Raw genomic sequence first — 21,638 nt, forward strand, 5'->3', positions numbered from 1 at the left:
CAGAGAGGACCCGACTTCCCTCTCCCTAGCCACCTGGGCACATTCCATGGCCAGCTGAGAAACAGTCCCTCCAGCGTGTCTTCTTTCAGGTCTCCTCCCGGTTGGACGTGCCCAGAAAAGGTTTTTGAAAAAAGTATCACAGCGACCAGCGTCCCGGCATGCGTTGCAATCACTGACGCAATACTCCTTGTTTCAATACGACTATTATTTGCACACTTGTGTATTACGCACTCGAAGCCTTACAGCACATCTTTCCTTTTAACGCACTGGTGAGTGACCCTTTATTTGCAATCTTATATCTAAAAAGGTTTTTCTTGAATTACATTTAAAGAGCAAGTCACCCACTACCAGAGTCTTACTCCACTCCCACTTCCTGTTTGAAAAATGCAACAAACGCTGTTGCCTGGCAGACCGAGAGGGCGGAGTCGCTAACAAATGCACACACACAGGCTCACAATGACATTGTGACATCATAATGTACTTGCTAATGTCACAGGGTATCTCTAAGCCAATGGCAGATTTAAAGATAATGGCCAGAGGCAAAATTCCTTTGAATGGCAAAGTATTAGAACATCAGATGAAAAAGATTTTTGGATTTTAATTTCTGGAATTTAAAAAAATGTTGATGTTTTTGACTGGCGTGGGACAAACAGAAAGTAACTTCCGGCCCAAACCCTGGACAGCTGGTGATGTTTCACAAAGAGCTCTGCTGAAACAGCTATTGACCCTTTGCACGTGACGTCACGCCACTCATGTGACCGCCCCCTTTGCCACGATGGACGGCAAAAAGACCGTTTACACCCGTTGAAACTCCAGTGAAGGTAGGCAAAACAAGCCCGTTTGTAGCCTTTTATCGCTTTTATTTAGTTGATTTGACAGTAAAATGGTGTTAGCTTGCTGCGTGGTCGGCTGCACTGACAGACAAGGACGTAAACTCAACTCATTTTTTTCTTTTTAATAACTTTGATGGAGACTGAGGACGGAGATGAACTGCAGCGATCAATCAAGCGGACTAGCAGCCCTCAGATTTGCAGCGAACGTGTTTTTACCGGGTAAGATTAACGTTCATTTATTTCACGAGGAAGACAGGGACAGGGATAAATGTGATGTGTTTATACTAGTTATTGATAATCCTGATGGATGGTATTTCACCACGGAGGCTGCGCTCCGTCCACTGTAGTGTAAAGCGAGATAATTTTTAACAATATTAAAGCTCCGATGTATGATTACGTGTGTTAAAATTATGTTATTTATTTATATGAGCGTCCGAGTTCAGAGATCTTCTCATTCCGGTGTGAGAGCAGCAGCTGAACCCGGTAACACCACCAGCAACAGAAGCTGGTAGGGATCTGGACTTTTTAAAAATCAGCTTTGGTGTAAAGTGAAACGCTGTTTACAACATAAAGTTATAAATCCAGAGGGGTGAATTCAGGCAAAGTCAGCAACATGTTTACATCAGTGAACAGCTGCAGAGAGAACGTAAGCTAACGTTGGTAAGCTAGTTAGCATCCTGCTCTCTATGAGCCCCCGCTAGATGCGCTACTTCTTCTGATAACTGAACTGGGCATGAACTAGTTGAAAGAATGCTGGAGGAGTTTTGTTTTTGTTTTGATCGTAAAAACAATTTCAGACTCTACTTTTCCCTTTGTTTAGTACTAGTGTCGCTCACTGTTTACATGCTTTTGCCGTCCACCATGGTGGACCTATGTTATTAGGTGACGTTGGTGCAAAGGGTCAATAGTAAACAAGCCCCGACTCCGGTGTTTCTGCATCAGTGTTATAGCCAGGGCCAGTTCTATAGGGGCCCGGGCCCCTGTGGGCCCCCGTTTAAAACCGCCAATGCAGAAAATCGTGAGTTGAACCGAAATCGCAATTTCTGCTAGAAAAATTGCAATTAAACTTTTCCTAAAATTGTTCAGCCCTAATAAAGACTAATACATGAATATTTGAGATGACTTCTTTTTCTAGTAGCTTACAAGATTTTATTTTTCTTGTTATTGATGTTAGTCTAAAATAGCAAATATCTACACAAGATTTTTAGGGTTTTGCTCTGATGAACCTTATAAACGAAGGTTGTTAGGAAAAAGGTTATAGAATTAGGCTTATTTGTTTAGAAAACATGAGTGAAATATAAATCAAAAATGGTTTATTCACAAATTCTGTCAAGTGAAATTTATGGCATGTTTTCTTCAATCATAGAAAGGTATTTCTGTTTGGATGCATCTTAAAAAGCCATTTAAAGGAGGCTTAATACTCTAAAAATGTGAGTTAAGGTCAGTCGGTCTAGAAGAGTGGTGCAGACTGTCTGGGGTCATCTGGGAGAACACTGATGGAGTCCTCTGCCTTTCCACACAGCATGCAGAGCATAGTGTACTCCTGGATAATAAAACACGCATGAAAGACTAAATAAAGCAAATCTGTTACACTTTCATTAGATGAGTATTTGTAGTAAATAGATCACCTGGTATTCATCCACAACAGAGAAGGTGTATTCGTGTCTGGCAATGACATGGTCACAGTTTGTGCAAACATCTAGAAAGACACAAGTAAATTAGTTGATTACTTTGGATGCAAGAAACCAAATATGAGTTAAAGTTTCAGGCTTTAAGCCTTCAAGACAGAATCAGGAGTGCATTAAATAATGATCATGTGGCTCTGATATCGGTGGTGCCCCCAAGGGGTGGCCAAGAAAATTTTCTTGGTGTGCCACTGTCTGATTTTATTTCTGGAACAAATAGGTCCTATGTGGTGTTAGAGTCCTAGTTTTGTGTTCAAATTAACCACGGCACTAACGATTATAGGTGACTATTTCCTCCCCATCATCGTCATCACTGGATTTATTGTTGATCAAAACAAAGTCCCTTTGATGACAGTTCGCACAGCCCAGGTAGTTCATCAGATAGGAGCCGTTCTCCAGGCAAGTGTTACCCTGAACAAGAAATAAAAAAGGAGAAAAAGATAGTTTCGGGCACACCTACAAAGCAATCTGTTAATTATTATTTGTGGGTGTAATAACTACTTATTAGCTTGCATTACGGCAAAGTTCAAAGCAGCCTTCACTTACCCTGTCCGGATACTCTTTAAGCACACAGCTGTTGCACATTTTAGCTTAAAAAGAGTTTTAGATTAAATAAAAACCAAGTTTCGAAACACTTCACAGTAAAGAGCTAACCTTTAGCTTTCATCCTGTAGCATAAATTACACTTCCGTACAAAAAATGGTGTTTAGCTGAAGTTTATTAGAGCAGTAAAACACCTTGGTCTTGGCAGTAATGGTGAAACGTATATTTCTTCACGTCCATATGTTTTGTATGTCTAATAAGCGCCTTCAAACTTCCGGTATCCACTTTTTGCGAAAGGGTGATTGGTCAACGTGGATTGTACGTAAAAGAACGTTAGTAAAAATGGCGGCACATTAGCTGTGGTTCTTGTTACCGCATGCTTGTTATGTGAAATTTTAAGGTAATCTTGATCTAATGTGTTTTCTATGACTTTGCTGGATGTAATCGTTCGTGTACGACTTGGCTTGACGCCCTTAACGTTGTCAATCATTTGTATGACTGGTATTAAAGACATTCTGGTGTAGCTGTTGCTAACTTCCATCCGCTTCCAACGTGTTTCCCATCAGGGGTACAGCGCTGCTTCAGAACCACATTGTCATGTTTTGATTTTTGCTTATTGTGATTAAAAAAAGTGCTCCAAATTTATAAATGACAACTCCTTCATGTTACTGTCTTAAGTCTGTGTTTAAAACGTAAGTCTTATCTTGCTTGTTTTTATTTCATGTGTTCAGAAATGGCAGAAGTTAAGCCCCTAAAGGTGAAGGAGCACAAAGCACCAGATAAAAAATCTCCAAAAGGCTCCAAGAACAAGAAAAGCGTCTACTGTCCTTTGTGTCGCAAGTGGCATTTAAAACATGTGAGTGGATTTATAGTGATGACTTTGAATCTTATCGCTGATTGAAGTATTTTTGAGTTTCAATTCTAACTTTATGCTGCAGAAGGGACATGATCATATGCACAGCTTGCAGCACCACCAGGAGCTGGAGTCGGTGCTGGGCAAGTGAGTACCTGTCACTAACAATTCAACCGGTGTGCCTAAAAAAGTGGCCTGTGTGTGCATATGTCCACTGACAGTTTATTCCACTCGATCAATTTTTTTAAATGTCTTCATTAACAGGGACGCTTGTCATGACTGCCAGGCATGTAAGATCAAACTATCGGGGTTGAATGAATACATAAAGCACATCTCAACATCTCAACACACAGCCAAGTTGAATAGTTTGAAGACCAGAAACGTTAAGCCTGTTAGTCTGTTCAAGACCCTGGGCCCTGAGATCATGAAAAGCGTTATGGAGAGAAACAAGATGCTCAGGAAAAGCACGTAAGAATTCCACGTTTTTGACTCATGCTTTGTTGTTTTACTGTTAAATGACTCAAACTGAATGTGTGTGTTGATAGGAAGAAGGCAGAGAAAAAAGAGAAGAAGAAGGCGAAGCAGAAAGCTGGGAAGAAGAAGCAAGGTGTTGCTCAGGAAATGACTTTTGCATTCAAGAACAGGACAGAGGACAGAATGAGAAGTATGCCAGCAAGGTACCAAAACTGGCAACCCCAAACTTCCGGGCAGGGAGGCAACTGTGTCGTTGCTCGGAACAAGGAGAACAAAATGTTTCAAGCGCAAAGACCAGTTCAGGACGGAGAACCGCCATTTCACAATCCAAACTGGATGCCGGTTCATCCACCAGGAATGCCGAGCGGTTGGCCTTTTAATTCCCAGTTTGTTCAGTATTCCTTCAGTTCTCCAGCCAACCCCCCAAGCTATCCCTCCCATTTGGGTGACCACCCCCAGTCAAGATTCCATCACAATCAGGCCAGCAGACATTTTGAAGGGCCAAATCACCACCAAGTGGGTTCTTCTGAAGTGCAGCTACCCAATGCAGGCAACTTTTCCAACGCATATGATTGTTCTTATAATGTTTCTGCTGGTGGTCTGATCCCTGAAAAGGGAGTGGGTCAAATCCAAAGTGAGAAAACCGATTCCTCTCAGCCATCAAGCTCTTCAGCTCCGCTTGCTTCAGCGAACAAAGCCGCTCCCGTGCGAGACATCGACGTCTCATCCGTCCTGAAGCAAATCAGGAGGGAGCTCGGCGTGAGGGAGCCATGCAGAGCTGATCGGGAAGCCCGGAAGCAGAGCAGGATGGTATATGGGAACGCCGTGCATCAACTGGAGTTGGAGCAGCCAGCAGGTACCACTCCAGCTCCAGCCGTTCTTTCTCCACAGGCCAGAACGTCTGCTGTCATTGGGCCAAAGCAGACAAAAGAAACAAGTGGATTCCATCAGACGAGTTCGGCTGCAGCGGACGGAGACGTCAGCGGCAGGGAAGAAGAGTCTCGTGTAAGAAATAGTTCAGCTTCTGAGCCCAACCTGAGCACCGCCCGTAAAATCCGAATCGCCCACAAATCAGCTGAAGGGAAGAAGCTGACACCAAGTAAACCGGTCCTGGACAAGTTGTTGAGCTTCTCAGGAGCCAAGAGTAGAACAAACTGGGAGGCGATGTACGGCAGCACAAAGAAGAGGCACTTAAAAGACAAGCAGCGGTGAGGACGCAGACATAACTCGGTGTGGTTTTAGTTACTTTCCTGTTGGTGATGTCGCTCGTTTATTTTTTAGGTTTGGAACTCGGCTGGTGAACCCCCCGACCGATAACGGCTCTGCACAGGATGCTGACCTGCCTCTGTCTCAGGGCTTCCACTGGGAGACGCTTTCAGACAATCCTTCAGTCCTTCCTTCGAACGACGGACTCACCGAGACACAAACCGTCTCTCAGAAGCAGGACACTAAAAAGTCACCCGATGCATCTCAGGCAGCTAGAGTTGCTATTAAAAAAGAACTAAACACTGAAGATGAGCTGATTACTGGAAAGAGGGAACGTGACAGCGTGGCGGTAAGTCAAGTTTTATGTTGTAGAGCACCGATGATTATTGGTGGAATCTCATCGTTGTGTTTTATTTGTAGGCTGACGGTGTTTCCAGTTATAAGAAGAAGAAAACAAAATCAAACAAGGGTAATTCTGGTTAATTCGTTTCTCTATGAACATTTTTAGGCCAGTTAGAGAAAAAGTTAACCTAAATAAAGTTTAATATTGATCTAACAAAATATGTTTTTTTTAAAGAGCAAGTCACCCCTACCAGATTTTTATTCAACTCCCACTTCCTATTGAAAAATTTCTATTGCCTAGTAGACCGAGAGGGTGGAGCCACACACACACACAGGCTCACAACGACGTTGTGACATCATATGGTACCAGCTAACATTCTAGGGTACCTCTTAGCCAAAAGCGATGGCAGATTTAAATTCAACTGCAGTGCAGAGTTTTTACCTGACAGCAGCACAACACTGACAGTTTTAGGCAGAAAATTAAAATTTTAACTAGGGCCGTGACTCGATTAAAAATTTTAATCTAATTAATTAGAGGCTTTGTAATTAATTAATCTAAATTAATCGCATCTTTTGAGTGTTTCTGTTTTAACCTAAACTTCTGTTTTCAACTTTAAGACACGTTGCTTGTGATTGTTTACAGAGTAGTGAGAACACGGAGCGTTCTCCCAGCGGCAGCCAGGCGCCTCTCGTTTGTCTGACTACTTTCGTAAACTACTGTTAGGGCAAAGAATTATTCTGTCTGGTGCTTTCAGCGCTGCACATGTTACGTAAATGTTAAAAATATAGTTTACCGCAACTTTTGTAAAGTTTCAGGTGCCACCGGGCAGCTGCAGAAGAGACGATCTCTGAAAAATGTCCGCGATACGGACTTCGTTGTTGTCTGGAAGTTTTTTTTTTCCCAAGTTAAGAAAAGAGGCGGACGTGTTTCCTAAATCCTGCATCAGTCCAAACAAGGCAACTTCTTTCTGTTTTTATTCCGTTTTAGTAGCCATTAGCACTGTGCATTGTTGTGTGCGTCAGTGATATTCGGTCTACAAGGAAATTGTGCAATAACAAAGGTTCCGCCTTTCTCGAAACGCAAGCTGTGATTAAATGCATTAATTTTTTTTAACGAGTCATTTTTTTCTAATTAATCATAATTAACGCGTTAAAGTCCCGGCCCTAATTTGAACTAAAATGCACTAAAGTGCAAAACTATTGACGACACATGTCGGCAGCACGATTAGACACACATTTATATAGTTGATCAGAAAAAAGAAGTTGATTTGGGGGTGACTTGCTCTTTAAATGACTTGTTTTGGGAGAGTTTAAAATGCAAACTAAATTTCTTACAATTATTTTTGTCAATTTTCAAATAGTATGTATTCACTGTTGGTGAATGGGCCGCCTGGGGGTGTGAGGGCGATATGGCGGTGTTAAATCATGAAGGATTTGAGTATGTTGACAATCACAATGTAGAATTGTCATATTTTGTCTGTCCAAGACAACTTGTGGTCAGGATATGGTCAACAGGAACTCACAGAAGTCATCCTCGATGCAGGAAAAAAGTACTGATGTAACAAGTAACTTACCTGTTACCATGTGTGCATGGGGGAGATGGATCCTTAGGAGTGAGAGAAGACTTTGATCAAATAATTAAAGACCTTAAAATACTTAATAATGGTCTTGAACTCAGAACAGCTGAGTTTGTCATCGCACAGACCGCAGCAGAAAGACTAGTCCCAGATAGCTCAGGTGGGTCACACCTGACTTCTTCCTTACCTTTTGTGAAGGTCAAACCAAAAGCTCTCCCCATCTTTAGTGGGAGGGAAAGAGATGATCAGTTAAAATCTCTGTCCACCAAATTCATATAAAAATAATAAATATTTAGTTTTAGTTAGTATTTAGTAATAATAAAACACTTGTTTTGTTTCTTAGATGACTCCTAATGCATTGATTTATCTGCAGACCCGAGTCAGATGGACCAACTGTTGGCCGTCTCGCTCAGGGAGGACGAGCTGAGCTGCTCCTTGCAGGATTTGGACAAATCTCTGATCCAGGCCCGGACTGCTCTGCAAGCTGCCTACGCCGAGGTCCAAAAACTTCTACTTCTCAAGGAACAGGTGCAAATGAAAAAATCTTCTAAACCCATACACGTTGCTTTTATTATGTTAAATTTACAAATGAGTCTTCTGTTTCAGATGACTTCAGAGGTCAACAGTCTAAGAACAAAACGCATTGAGATCCTGCAGGGAATGCAAGGTACACAACCTGTGTCATTTAAAAAGAACAGCACTCTAATGGCTTAAAAGGAACGAATTAAGGAACTTTATTTCTGGAATCATGAACAAACCCAGTAATACCAGTTCTAGTATGGCTATATTGGGATTAAGATGCTGTTGAGGGTCACCTTAACTGTGTTTCTTTCCAGTGGGTTACTCCAAAGCTTCCAGTCCAGCAGAAACCACCTCACCATCAGGCGGCGCTTCCATCGTGCCGCCAGCTTCCGTTTTCACTTCAAGTGACTTCTCTACCTCCACGAGCCAGCAACCACCTGCTGCCACCCCGACGTCATTTATCACCCAATCTCTTCCAGCTCCTGTTGCTCACCCACTTGTGTCAGTAAAACAGGAAGTCAATCCTGTACTTGTTCAGGCCGATGCCCCCTTTTTCCCCTCAAATCTGCTCCAACAGTCGCACTCAGCTCCTTCTTCCTCGGCTGCTCGGCTCGCAGCAGAAAGCTCTGCATCATCGACTGAATCATCTGCCACTAGGGTAAAAATCCAGATGGAGCCGCAGCGATCTGAGAGCGAGTCTGTGGAAGAAGTCAGGGGAAGTCCCAAGAAAGGAAATAACAAACCTGCTCCTGAGCAACAGAGGACAACATCTGAAAGGAGCGACGGCGGCGACGAGAGCGACAGCTCGGTGGAAATGATCGACTCCTCCATCCTGGAGGTCATAGATGTGGATGAGTCTGACGGCGTGAGCTCCGTTCAGCCCGAGGAGCCGTCTGCGAGCGTAGAGCTCACATCTGTGAGCACTCAGACGTCTCAGAAAAGTGAAACGGACAGGTACGTTTAGATCATTTCATCCATGCAAATGTTTACTTTCATCCCAAATGAATAAACTTGTTTGTTCTCTCAGCAAATTTCAGCCTCCAAAAGATGCTGACATCCCTCCAGGTGAGTCGTGTCCCTTCCTTTTGTTTTAGATTTACTTTATAAAGAAAATGTGCTGAAAAAGATTTTTATTCCAGAGTCTGCCGAGGCCGACGAGCCATCTTTAGGAGCTTTTTCAAGTCACGAGGGCCCGGTCCACGGCCTGCAGGTCCACAACGGGCTCTTGTACACGTGTTCAGGGGACAACACGGCTCGTGCCTACAGTCTGATGGTGGGTTGAATGGAGATCCCTTTCATAGACGTCTACGCAGATCTAAATAATCACTTTCTGCAGATTTGAGCTGAGATACGCACATGCACATCCTCCCTTCTTATCTCGCCTTTCCCGGGATCCACTGATTTGCTTTTGTACTATTCATTTTCTCTGTCCCCGCCCCTTTCCCTGCATTTTCAATCACAATATTTATATTTTTCTTTAAACAAATTGGAAATCATATTTTGAGATCTTTTATGCTTTAATTTTGATTTAGTGAAGCGCCTCATAATTTTTATCTTGAGGTGCTATATAAAAGATCGTTTTCTTTCTTTCTTTGTCCAGGTTTTAGTGAAATGCCTTTTTTTTAATTAAATAAATTGTTTTTACCATACCGTATTTTTTTTTTTTTGTAAAATCACATTTAAAAACCAAAATGCTGCACAGGTTAAAAACTTCAAAGAGGATTAAAATTCACCTTCATACAGAGAGTGCATGTTTAACAGTTAGAAAATAAAACGGATGAGATCAAAATGTCCAGGAGACATTCATGAAGCAGATCGGTTGACCTCGACAGATTTAGAGCCAAATAGATCTGACAGTCATCAGCATAAAGATGCTAATTCAAGCCATGCTTTGCCAAAATGTTTCCCAGTTAGCAGAATGTAAATAGAAAAAAGGAGTGGACCCAGAACAGACCCCTGGGGCACCCCCCAGGGGAGTGGGGGGGTGCCCCAGGGTCAGCCTAAATGCAGACTGAAAATGATGAAGCAGAGAGGGATTTTCTAGATGAAGTAATAGCTGAGCATGTACCACATTTGTATTTATTTATTTATTTTTATTCCAGACTAGAGAATGTGAAGCGGTTTTCCACGGTCACACAAATAAAGTCAACTGTCTGCTGGTGTCGTCACCCCCGAACATGCCGGCACGCCTCTACACCGGGTCCAGCGACCAAACCATCCGCTGCTACAGCCTGAAGGTACAACTCTACAAAATAAACCATTCAGCATCAAGTTTTTATTTAGAATTTTTTTTACAAAAAGTCCCTGTTTGTGATGTCACAGAAGGGGAAAGTAGAATAGAACCACCTCTGACATGCAGGAGAGAGCCGCTGCTGCTGGAGGAGCAGCTCGCGGCTTCTCAGCTTACAGCAGCCTCGGCAGGAAATGGGTGGGCGTGGCCAGCTCCAGCTTGTTTTCTTAAAGTGACAAACAAGAAAGTGCTTCCGTTTGAGAGAAGGCATTTATCATAGTCATTGTTCATCCAAGCGGGTTCTGACATCTGCCTCCGCTCCTCCCGGAGGAGGCAAGCCCTCACATTGAACCCCCAAGAGAAGAGGAAAAGGGGGCGGTCTAGAAATACGTGGTGTCGTGATGTGGAGGCAGATGTCACGTAGATGGGAAAGACATGGGGACGGCTGGAGAGACTAGCCTAGAACCAAGATGCCTGGAAGGAGCTGATTGGCGGCCTGTGCTCCCGTCGGGGTCACAGGAGTAGAGAGAGATTGTTCATCCAGACATAATGAAGCTGCAAGATGGATCTCTATAAAGTCCCATGCACATTTTTCAAAACCTTTTTCTCTTGTAATTTTAATGTTTTCGTTATGATTTTATTTAATTTCTAGTCTAAGAAGTGTCTGGAGAAGATCTCGCTACCAGACAGGGTCTTTTGTTTGCACATCGCCTGGAATATTTTATACGTCGGCCTCGCCAACGGATCAGTCATCAGCTTAGATTTAAAGGTGAGTTTGCTCTGCTGCGTCAGCTTTAAAAAAAAAAACGGTGACCGAAATCATCCTAATTTGTTGTCTTTTGTCTCTAACGTCAGACTCTGAAGGAGCTGGATGTGTTCGAGTGTCACGGCCCACGAGGGGTGAGCTGTTTGGGAACGGCTCAGGAGGGGGCGAGGCGGCTGCTGTTGGTCGGCTCGTACGACAGCACCATCAGCGTACGGGACGCCCGCAGCAGCCTGCTGCTGCGCTCGTTGGAAGGTCACACCAAGACTGTGCTCTGCATGAAGGCAAGAACAACCGATGGATCTACGTCCAGATAAATGATTAGTTTTAGATCTATTCCACCTGACGAGTTGTGTTTTTAGGTGGTGAATGACCTGGTCTTCAGCGGCTCCAGCGACACGTCGGTCCACGCCCACAACATCCACGTAAGAGTTTTAGATCATCCAGCAAACGGGTTTCGTTTACGTGTTTTTGCTTTTTAACGTCGTACTCTCCCCGCCCGTTGTCACAGACGGGTGAGCTGGTTCGGATCTACAAAGGTCACGGCCACGCCGTCACATCCATCGTCATTTTGGGGAAAGTGATGGTGACGGCGTGTTTGGACAAACTGGTTCGGGTTTATGAGCTGCAGGTATTTACAGCTTTGATTCATGGTTTTTGTGAAACTTTTACTTTAGCAACCTTATTTTAATTTTGGGTGAAATCTGAAACTGTGTTTTTCTGTTCGCAGTCCCACGATCGTCTACAGGTGTATGGAGGTCACAGTGACATGGTGATGTGCATGGCTGTGCACAAAAGTGTGGTAAGTGGTCTGAAACTGGGTCAGACGCGTTTGTTTCATGTAAAGATGTATGAATACTGATTACTCCTCACAGATTTACACCGGCTGTTATGATGGCACCGTTCAGGCTGTGAAACTAAACCTGATGAGGAACCACCGGTGCTGGGTGAGAACCGGAGTCCGATGATGCCTTTAACCTGCTATCAGCCTGTCTTTAAGGACTTTAATACTCGTCCATTCGTCTCCCATCTAGTGGCAGAGCTGCTCTCTGATCTTCGGCGTGCCGGAGCATCTCTTGCATCACCTCGTCACAGATCACAGCAATCTGAATCTGCAAACGGTCAAATGTCGCTGGAAGGACTGCAACGCGTTTTTCGCCACACAGCAGGCGGTCAAACAGGTGAGTCATCACGGAGTCTAAACAGGAAGTAATTTTCTGTAAGCCTACTGGTTTTATTGGGAACACTGATGCACATTTCTGAGTCAGAAACTGGAAGCGAGTAGTCTTGCAAACCATCCTATAAATGTCTGACCACCCCCCACTGACAGGTCTCAGTTATCATACATGCACGGTTCAATCATGAGGCCTTCCTTGACATGTTTGAGATGTCTGTCACCGCCTGCCAGGTAGGGTTGGGCATCAAGAATCGAGCATCGATTGGAACCGGTTCCAACTGTTCATTTTTCCTGGAATCGCTCAACGTTTTTTATTTTGATTCCTAGTTTCGATTCCTAGAATGCCGACGGAAGAGGAATCCGCGGCCGATCTCCGTGAAAAATAAACGTGATCTGCAAATCGTGATCAACGCTTTTCAGAGCTGATCACACCAGCTGTCTTTGTGCAGCACCCCCCACCCCCCCACCCACCCACCCGGCGCGCAGCGGCCGAATCTAAACAAACGCGTCTGCCGAACTTTTACTCCCTAATGTAAACTTTAACTCCTGCAGCGTAGAGGAAACTTGTTAAATACGTCAACACGGTGGATTTAATAGAAGCTTTAAAGAACAAACTCTGGACGGTGTGAGGTGAGTTTGTCTGACTGCAGAAATAAAAACACACGGAGCGTCAGCAGTCAGACGCGTGAGCGTCAGAAGGCTGGACAGTAACCTGTAGAATAATTAAAGTCATCATGCTAGAGCAGCTCCTCCTTGAACCGTCACCTTATCGTGGTGGAGGAGTTTGAGTGCCCTAATGATCCTAGGAGCTATGTTGTCTGGGGGCACTTAGTGCCCCTGGTAGGGTCTCCCATGACAAATTGGTCTTAGGTGAAGGGTGAGACAAAGAACGGTTCGAAGGATCTTTCATGGCGGTGAAAACGAAGAGTCGGAGTACCCGGCCCGGAGGGTTACCGGGGTCCCACCCTGGAGCCAGGCCTGGGGTTGGGGCCCGTGAGCGAGCGCCTGGTGGCCGGGCTTTCGCCCATGGGGCCCGGCCGGGCCCAGCCCGAACCGGATACATGGGCTCGTCCAACTGTGGACCCACCACCCGCAGGAGGAACATGAAGGGTCCGGTGCAATGTGAATCGGGTGGCAGACCAAGGCGGGAGCCTTGGCGGTCCAATCCCCGGACAAGAAAACTAGTTTTTGGGACATGGAACGTCACCTCGCTGGCGGGGAAGGAGCCGGAGCTTGTGGCAGAGGTTGAGCGGTACCGGCTAGATATAGTCGGACTCACCTCGACACATTGCATTGGCTCTGGAACCCGAGACCTGGAGAGGGGTTGGACACTCTACTTTGCTGGAGTTGCTCCGGGTGAGAGGCGGAGGGCTGGGGTTGGCTTTTTGTTAGCCCCGAGACTCTCTGCCTGTGTGTTGGGGTTTACCCCGGGGGACAAGAGGGTAGCTTCCTTGCGCCTTCGGGTCGGGGAACGGGTCCTGACTGTTGTTTGTGCTTATGGGCCAAATATCAGTTCAGAGTACCCACCCTTTTTGGAGTCCCTGGGACGAGTGCTAAATAGTGCTCCATCAGGGGACTCCATTGTCCTGCTGGGGGACTTCAATGCTCACGTGGGCAATGACAGCTTGACCTGGAGGGGTGTGATTGGGAGGAACGGCCCACCTGATCAGAACTCGAGCGGTGTTTTGTTATTGGACTTCTGTGCAAGCCGCAGTTTGGCCATAACGAACACCATGTTCGAACATAAGGATGCCCACCGGTACACTTGGTACCAGGGCAGCCTAGGTCACAGGTCGATGATAGATTTTGTAGTCGTATCATCTGACCTGCGGCCGTATGTTTTGGACACCCGAGTGAAGAGAGGGGCGGAGCTGTCAACTGATCACCACCTGGTGGTGAGTTGGATCAGATGGCAAGGGAACATGCCGCGTAGACCTGGCAGACCCAAACGCATAGTGAGGGTCTGCTGGGAACGCCTGGCAGAAGAACCTGTCAAGACGGTCTTCAACTCCCACCTCCGGCAGAGCTTTGACCACGTCCCGAGAGCAGTGGGGGACATTGAGTCCGAGTGGGCCTTGTTCCACTCTGCGATTGTCGAGGCGGCTGTTGCTAGCTGTGGTCGTAAGGTGGCCGGTGCCAGTCGTGGTGGCAACCCCCGTACCCGCTGGTGGACACCAGAGGTTCGGGGAGCCGTCAGGCTGAAGAAGGAGGCCTACAGGGCGTGGCTGGTCTGTGGGTCTCCGGAGGCAGCAGACAGGTACCGGATAGCCAAGCGGGGTGCAGCAGTGGCAGTTGCCGAGGCAAAATCTCGGGCGTGGGAGGAGTTTGGTGAGGCCATGGAGAAAGACTATCGAGCGGCTCCAAAGAGGTTCTGGCAAACTGTCCGGCGCCTCAGGAGAGGAAGGCAGCAACTCGCTCACACTGTTTACAGTGGGGATGGGGAGCTGCTGACGTCAACTGAGGCTATAGTCGGACGGTGGAAGGAATACTTTGAGGAGCTCCTCAATCCCACCAATGCGCATTCCGAGGAGGAACCAGAGCTGGGAGGCCTGGGGATGGACTGTCCGATCTCGGGGGCAGAAGTTGCTGAGGTAGTCAAACAACTACACAGCGGCGGAGCCCCGGGGGCGGATGAGGTTCGTCCTGGGTATCTCAAGGCTATGGATGTTGTAGGGCTGTCATGGTTGACACGTCTCTACAACATTGCGTGGTCATCGGGGGCAGTTCCTAGGGAGTGGCAGACCGGGGTGGTGGTCCCCATCTTTAAGAAGGGTGACCTGAGGGTGTGTTCCAACTATAGGGGGATCACACTCCTCAGCCTCCCTGGAAAGGTCTACGCCAAGGTACTGGAGAGGAGGGTCCGATCGATAGTTGAATCTCAGATAGAGGAGGAGCAATGTGGTTTTCGTCCTGGCCGTGGAACTGTGGACCAGCTCTATACCCTTGCAAGGGTGATGGAGGGGGCATGGGAGTTTGCCCAACCAATCCACATGTGCTTTGTGGATTTGGAGAAGGCTTATGACCGTGTCCCCAGGGGCACCCTGTGGGGGACGCTCCAGGAGTATGGGGTGGGTGGCTTTCTGTTAAGGGCCATTCAGTCCCTTTACCAGAGGAGCGTGAGTTTGGTCCGCATAGCCGGTAGTAAGTCGGACCTGTTCCCAGTGAGGGTTGGACTCCGCCAGGGCTGCCCTTTGTCACCGGTTCTGTTCATCACTTTTATGGACAGAATTTCTAGACGCAGCCGTGGTGTGGAGTGTGTCGAGTTTGGTGGCAGGAGAATCTCGTCTCTGCTTTTTGCGGATGATGTGGTCCTACTAGCTTCATCCAGCTCTGACCTTCAGCTCTTGCTGGGTAGGTTCGCGGCCGAATGTGAAGCGGCTGGGATGAGGATCAGCACCTCCAAATCTGAGACCATGGTTCTCGACCGGAAAAGGGTGGCTTGCCACCTCCGGGTCGGGGGAGAGGTCCTACCTCAAGTGGAGGAGTTTAAGTATCTCGGGGTCTTGTTCACGAGTGAGGGTAGGAGGGATCGGGAGATCGACAGGCGGATTGGTTCGGCGTCTGCAGTGATGCGGACGCTGAGCCGATCTGTCGTGGGGAAGAGGGAGCTGAGCCAGAAAGCCAGGCTCTCGATTTACCGGTCGATCTACGTCCCAATCCTCACCTATGGTCATGAGCTTTGGGTAATGACCGAAAGAACGAGATCGCGGATACAAGCGGCCGAAATGAGTTTCCTCCGTAGGGTGGCCGGGCTCAGCCTTAGAGATAGGGTGAGGAGCTCGGACATTCGGGAGGGACTCGGAGTAGAACCGCTGCTCCTCCGGATCGAAAGGAGCCAGTTGAGGTGGTTTGGGCATCTGGTCAGGATGCCTCCTGGACGCCTCCCCGGGGAGGTGTTTCGGGCATGTCCTGCCGGCAGAAGGCCCCCGGGTCGACCCAGGACACGTTGGAGAAGTTACATCTCCAATCTGGTCCGGGAACGCCTTGGGGTCCTGCCGGAGGAGCTGGTGGACAAGGCCGGGGAGAGGACGGCCTGGAGCTCCCTAGTTGGGATGCTGCCCCCGCGACCCGGACCCGGATAAGCGGAGGAAGACGACGACGACGACGATGCTAGAGCAGCTTCTCTGTGGTGGGCCACACCAGCTTCTGCCACGATAAATAATAATAATAATAATAATAATAAATCACACACAAAGTTGTGAACATTATAATTTCCTTTCTGAACTGTTTCTGTTGAGTTTTAATGTTTAAATCTGTTAGATTGTTACTGACAGCAGCTACGTTCCTGTTCTGACTGAATGCTGCTGCAGCACGGAGGTGTAGTTCTCAGTCATCCTGGACATGATCATCCTGAGACTTTTAGCTGAAAACAGCTGGACGTTACTGGATATGTTGGAGACATTTAGCCTCTCATCCCAGAGGCTTCTTCCAGACTTTGGTTGTGGTCAGAAACAAACACACTGGTTATGCTGCAAGTCTTTTTCTTTTTTTCTCCAAAACATGTTTTTGTCTGAATGAAGGTGATGTTGTTGTTCATAGAGTTAAAATTCATGTTGAAGTTGAGATTATTTCATCAAGTATGACCTGTGGTTAGCTGGCCTATGTAAAGCACGCCATGTCTTCAAAGAATCGGAATCGGGAATAGATAGGAACCGGAATCGAAACTGGGAATCGGAATCGTTCAAAATCAAACGATGCCCAACCCTACTCCTGAGGACTGGGGGCTGCGCCTCCTCCCCTTGCTGATAGAGGTGGCACACGTAGTGGCAGCAGGACTCCCTGCCATGACACGTGTCTACAAGGACATAAAACATGCCATACTGGACCGGTTAGGGTGCAGCCCGGAGGACCATTGCCATCGTCTCTGTGTGGCCAGAATGAGGGCGCAGGACTGGCCCTTTGCCTAGAGGCTCCAGGATGCTGCGTAACAGTGGCTCTGCCCCAGAAAGACCGCTGGTGAGCTGGCCAGGCTGGAAGCGGTGGTGTTGGAACAGTTCCTGGAGCCACTCCCAGCCGGGATCCAGGACTGGGTTTGATGACACCATGCCACTATTGTACGGGCTGTGGTGACCCTGGCGGGGGACTACCTGGAGGCCCAGAGGCCCGAGACAATGCCAGCACACCCAACTCTTGAACCACGCCAACTCCAACCCCCCCAAAGGAGTGGACGGGCCTAATGGGGCAACAGCACCTCCTGTCAGAAGCTAGAGACGGGATTGACCTGTCATAGACCAGGACGCTTGCATGACTGGGCCGGGCAGGATGGGCCTGCGAGGTTCTGGCCTAGGAACGACTGACGTGTCGGACAAAGGAGGAGAGACATGCAAAATGTAAACTTACCCCAAAAAAAGACAATTCATAACTGACACAGAAACGCTTAAAATTATGTAAATATCCCTTTTAAACTCTTTTTTTTTTGTCTAAAAATGTGCAAATTTGAAACATACGCCAGTTAATTAACCGTGGCACAATAAACGTCATTTTGATACATTCCAGTGTATTAAAAGATGTGCTTTCATGTTTGTGTTTCATCTGCAGGATCTGCCTGATCACTTGCAGAACCACATAGACAAAGACAGTAAACAGCATCCCTGAGACGAGGACTCCCGTTTTAACCCTGTGTTGCTCTTTTTTCAAGTCTGGCTAAACGACACAAAGCTTTCATTTTCATGGAAGCTGTTGGATCACTAAGAGTGTTTTTTTTAAATGCACCACTTGCACAAACATGCCAGAACTGTTGAGGAAATGACAGTTTTTCTTGTGTAAATTACAAATAATTTTCATTCACTGTGAGACAAAAGTAGAGATAATTTATTTCTTTGAAGCTTCTTTGCCCAAACAGGTACATTCATTCCCCACAATGCAACTCAGTCATTAGCTAATTAACTTTGTGCAGATCAATAATTTTGTCAACATTTCATTCTAAGAAAGGAGAAATAAAAAATATTGACACAAGAAGTAATTTTCCTTACTGAAAAATAAAAGTTTTTCGTCATGACAGGTGTCTGTTCATGTCTGGTTGTTCAATATTTTTGTTGTGCTGTTAGAATATCTCATTTTAATTACACCCCCCCCCCCCTTTTTTTTTTTTTTAATTCAGCCATAACAATTCACAAATCACACACAAAAGGGTGAAAGGGGGGGAGGGGTCCACATTTAAAGGTGGTCAAAAACTTGTAAATAACTCATGAAAGAATAAAGTTAATTAACACCAAGCACACTGTTGTTTTTCTTGTGAAATTACCAGTAAGTTTGATGTGTCACATGACCCTCTTCCTATTGAAAACAAGTTGGATCCCAGATGGCAGACTTCAAAATGGCTACCATGATCACCACCCATCTTGAAGTTTGCTGCCTCAAATATACTAATGTGCCACAAACAGTACATTAATATCACCAACCATTACCATTTAATTATCTATATAAATGACCCAGCCTATCTATAGATGTATATATCATATATATGATATTTATATATACATGATATACATACAGTATATGTATATCATATATTTATATACATAGATATATATATGATATACGTACAGTATATGTATATCATATATATATATATATATATATATATATATATATATATATATATATATATACATAGATGTATATACATGATATACATACAGTATATATATCATATAAAGGCCAAACGTTTGGACACACATCATTCAATGGGTTGTCTTTATTTTCATGACTTTTTTTATTTCATTCAAAGTGTAAAATAAAAACTAACAACCATAAACATCAACACCAAACAATATGAATGAAAAGGGGCAGAAGGAAGACTTATCTTATATTATCTGCCCCATTTACAAACCAAATGCTTAAACAATACGACCATGCAATTCTCAAGAAACAACAAAACAGAAATTCATCTAATTATATTCTTCTAATGTACAGACCTTCCTTCACAACGTCATGCTTTCTCCTTTCCTTGCAGACGGGTGAGCTGGTTCGGATTTACATGGGTCATGGTCATGTTATCAAGTCAATAGTCATTTTGGGGAAAGTTATGCTGACGGCATGTTTGGACAAACTGGTTCGGGCGTATGAGCTGCAGGTATTTACAGCTTTGATTCATGGTTTTTGTGAAACTTTTACTTTAGCAACCTTATTTTAATTTTGGGTGAAATCTGAAACTGTGTTTTTCTGTTTGCAGTCCCAAGATTGTCTACAAGTATATGGAGGTAATAGTGACATGGTGATACGCATGGCTGTGCACAAAGTGTGGTAACTGGTCAGAAATCAGAGCCGTGTCCAGGACTTTTAAAATGGGGTGGCCCATGTGGGGCACTTGTTTATGCATGGGTGGCACCAATGGTTATGCGACGGTGGCACAGGAGTTAAGTGCTCACCCCGTAATTGGAAGGTTGCAGGTTCGAGCCCCGCTCAGTCTGTCGCTGTCGTTGTGTCCTTGGGCAAGACACTTAACCCACGTTGCCTGCTGGTGGTGGTCGGAGGGACCAGGGCAGCTGTGGCTACATCGTAGCTCATCCCCACCAGTGTGTGAATGTGTGTGTGAATGGGTGAATGACTGATTGTGTTGTAAAGCGCCTTGAGGGGTTCCATGACTCTAGAAGGCGCTATATCAAATACAGACCATTTACCATTTATTTATTTACACAAATCTTTTATTTATTTATTTACTTTCTAGTGAATTTTGGAGTTTCACATTGCACAATCACAATTTTTTTCTATTCATCTTCTAGTTTTGTGGTGGTTAGCAAGTCACTTCTTGATGCATTATTGCCACCAACTGGAGTTGAGTGGGACTCTAAATACTATTTATGTGAATATGAAAAAATAATAAATAATATTAATGCTACAGAAATGTTCTGTAGGCCTGGGCTAGAAGACAATGTTAAAAGTGCATGCTACCACACACTATTTTTGGAGTTTACAACTCAAGCCTTTTGTCGACAATGTAAAGTCAATTTAAACTGGCCAATCAGATTCTAATGGGCCGTTCCCATCTGTACCGGGTCGGCCCGGGCCGGGTAGCCCCAGTCGGCCCCAGCCTGGCCCGGTTGATTCCACACATCCTTGCCTTAAGCCCATGTGGGCTGATTCTACCCACCAATCAGAGGCTTGCTCTAATGGAAGGTGTGAATTTGCTGTCAGCAGTGGGTGTGTTGGCCCTGGTCGGCCTGAAGCAGACCCCCTCGAGAAGACGGCTGAGAATGAGCCTTGGTTGACCCGTAAAAATACCAGGCCACCCAGATATGTAAACAACCTACGCTACCCGGCCCGGGCCGACCCGGTACAGATGGGAATGGCCCACAAGGGTGGCATGTGCTACCCCAGCCCACTCCCTGGAAACGCCCCTGTCAGAAATTGAAGTTTGCTTTAAAGTTTATCCTCACAAACCTCGACACATGACTCTTATATAATCAGAAATACACTCAACACACCTGGTTTTAGTGTCACAACTTTGCTTTAATCACCTAAAATGTGCTAAACTCATCATTTTTGAGTCTTACGAAGTGCATCGACAAAGATCTACTGAAGGGAGTAGCGTCTACGAGTACATGGTCAGTTGAAGCCACTAGAAAGGAAAAAGAATTAAAAATATTAGCACAAAAGCAATTTTCCTTACTGAAAAATAAAGGTATTTTCATGACAGGTGTCTGTTCAAGTCTGGTTGTTAATATCTTATTTTAATTACTTTTTTATCCTTTTTATTCGGCCATAACACAGATCACACACAGAGGATGAAAAGAAAAGAGGGGCCTTTTGACATGTTTAGAGACATTTTGTCTTGGCTCCCAAAATGCCTTGAAACAGCAAATATTGCATGTTTATTAATTACTGCTTTATAAAGGTAAAAAGGTGTAGCGGGATACACCTGCCTATGTTTTCCATTTCAAGTTCTTAGTTTTGTTTTCTTGTTTTTTATTTGACTATTTTCCTGTCTTGCCTGACTCTTATCTTCCTGCATCTCATGCCAATCCACCATATCATACCATATTTATTTATCAAAGCACATTTTAAAACAGCGTGTCAGCTGACCAAAGTGCTGCACAGGGTAAAAACGTAGACATAAAAACACAGGATTAAAATTCACCTTCAGACAGTGCATGTTTAACAGTCAGAAAAAACAGATAACATCAGACAATAAATAACTAAAATGTCCAGGAAAAGGGCTGCCTGGCCTCATGGGCTACTTTTGAGCGTACTAGATTAAAGGGATCTACCAACCGCAAAAATAGTGGAGTGCGCGATAATGGCAGTGAGGTGAAGTCACCGGAGCACGTCAGGCATGAATAAAAGACAGAAAGTGCCAGAGAATATGAGCGGACATGAACGATCTTGTGTTTTTTTGGTGGTGTCACCTTGAGAATGTTACTGTGGCTATGCACAGGACGCAGCTGCCAACATTCAGCGCTCTCCCGCTCAAAGGAATCTGCAGTACGCTGAG

General features: G+C 45.5%; 4 protein-coding genes across 11 annotated transcripts in view; 2 read left to right on the forward strand and 2 right to left on the reverse strand.

Moving 5' to 3' along the window:
• Positions 1–2,131: 2,131 nt before the first annotated feature.
• churc1 (churchill domain containing 1) lies at positions 2,132–3,223 on the reverse strand. Its single transcript, XM_015947440.3, has 4 exons — positions 3,065–3,223; positions 2,794–2,929; positions 2,462–2,532; positions 2,132–2,376 (listed from the first exon to the last, which is right to left on the reverse strand). The coding sequence occupies exons 1-4, from the start codon at positions 3,101–3,103 to the stop codon at positions 2,284–2,286; spliced, it is 339 nt and encodes a 112-aa protein (XP_015802926.1). The 5' UTR covers positions 3,104–3,223; the 3' UTR covers positions 2,132–2,283.
• A 149-nt stretch (positions 3,224–3,372) lies between these two features.
• znf106b (zinc finger protein 106b) lies at positions 3,373–18,420 on the forward strand. Its single transcript, XM_015947439.3, has 21 exons — positions 3,373–3,461; positions 3,793–3,917; positions 4,000–4,061; positions 4,179–4,382; positions 4,460–5,596; positions 5,670–5,943; positions 6,015–6,063; positions 7,887–8,041; positions 8,120–8,180; positions 8,350–8,989; positions 9,063–9,100; positions 9,175–9,308; positions 10,138–10,272; positions 10,918–11,034; positions 11,121–11,312; positions 11,391–11,453; positions 11,540–11,659; positions 11,759–11,830; positions 11,904–11,975; positions 12,063–12,209; positions 17,744–18,420. Exons 2-21 carry the CDS (start codon positions 3,795–3,797, stop codon positions 17,798–17,800), a joined length of 3,852 nt encoding a protein of 1,283 aa, XP_015802925.3. The 5' UTR covers positions 3,373–3,461; positions 3,793–3,794; the 3' UTR covers positions 17,801–18,420.
• A 450-nt stretch (positions 18,421–18,870) lies between these two features.
• Positions 18,871–21,638, forward strand: part of LOC139062525 (zinc finger protein 106-like) — a 3,940-nt gene continuing 1,172 nt past the window's right edge. The window contains exons 1-2 of the mRNA XM_070543613.1: positions 18,871–19,280; positions 19,380–19,407. Coding sequence (XP_070399714.1) covers positions 18,984–19,280; positions 19,380–19,407 — 325 coding nt within the window. The 5' untranslated portion in view covers positions 18,871–18,983. The remainder of the gene's footprint in view (positions 19,281–19,379; positions 19,408–21,638) is intronic.
• capn3b (calpain 3b) overlaps positions 20,636–21,638 on the reverse strand; it is a 16,199-nt gene continuing 15,196 nt past the window's right edge. For all 8 annotated transcript variants that reach the window (XM_015947442.3, XM_054748037.2, XM_054748032.2 and 5 more), the window contains one exon: positions 20,636–20,765. In XM_015947442.3, coding sequence (XP_015802928.3) covers positions 20,739–20,765 — 27 coding nt within the window. In that variant the 3' untranslated portion in view covers positions 20,636–20,738. The remainder of the gene's footprint in view (positions 20,766–21,638) is intronic.

The sequence above is a fragment of the Nothobranchius furzeri genome, chromosome 2 (assembly GCF_043380555.1).
Source record: "Nothobranchius furzeri strain GRZ-AD chromosome 2, NfurGRZ-RIMD1, whole genome shotgun sequence".
Lineage (NCBI taxonomy): Eukaryota > Metazoa > Chordata > Actinopteri > Cyprinodontiformes > Nothobranchiidae > Nothobranchius > Nothobranchius furzeri.

Bases quoted from the DNA above. Each gene is read 5' to 3' on its own strand.
- znf106b (XM_015947439.3), top strand. From the start codon at position 3,795: ATGGCAGAAGTTAAGCCCCTAAAGGTGAAGGAGCACAAAGCACCAGAT. The intron at 3,918-3,999 runs GTGAGTGGATTT...TTTATGCTGCAG, and splicing joins GCAAGTGGCATTTAAAACAT to AAGGGACATGATCATATGCA. The intron at 9,101-9,174 runs GTGAGTCGTGTC...TTTTTATTCCAG, and splicing joins AGATGCTGACATCCCTCCAG to AGTCTGCCGAGGCCGACGAG.
- churc1 (XM_015947440.3), bottom strand. From the start codon at position 3,103: ATGTGCAACAGCTGTGTGCTTAAAGAGTATCCGGACAGG. The intron at 2,930-3,064 runs GTAAGTGAAGGC...TTTCTTGTTCAG, and splicing joins TTAAAGAGTATCCGGACAGG to GGTAACACTTGCCTGGAGAA. The intron at 2,377-2,461 runs GTGATCTATTTA...TTTATTATCCAG, and splicing joins CTGTTGTGGATGAATACCAG to GAGTACACTATGCTCTGCAT.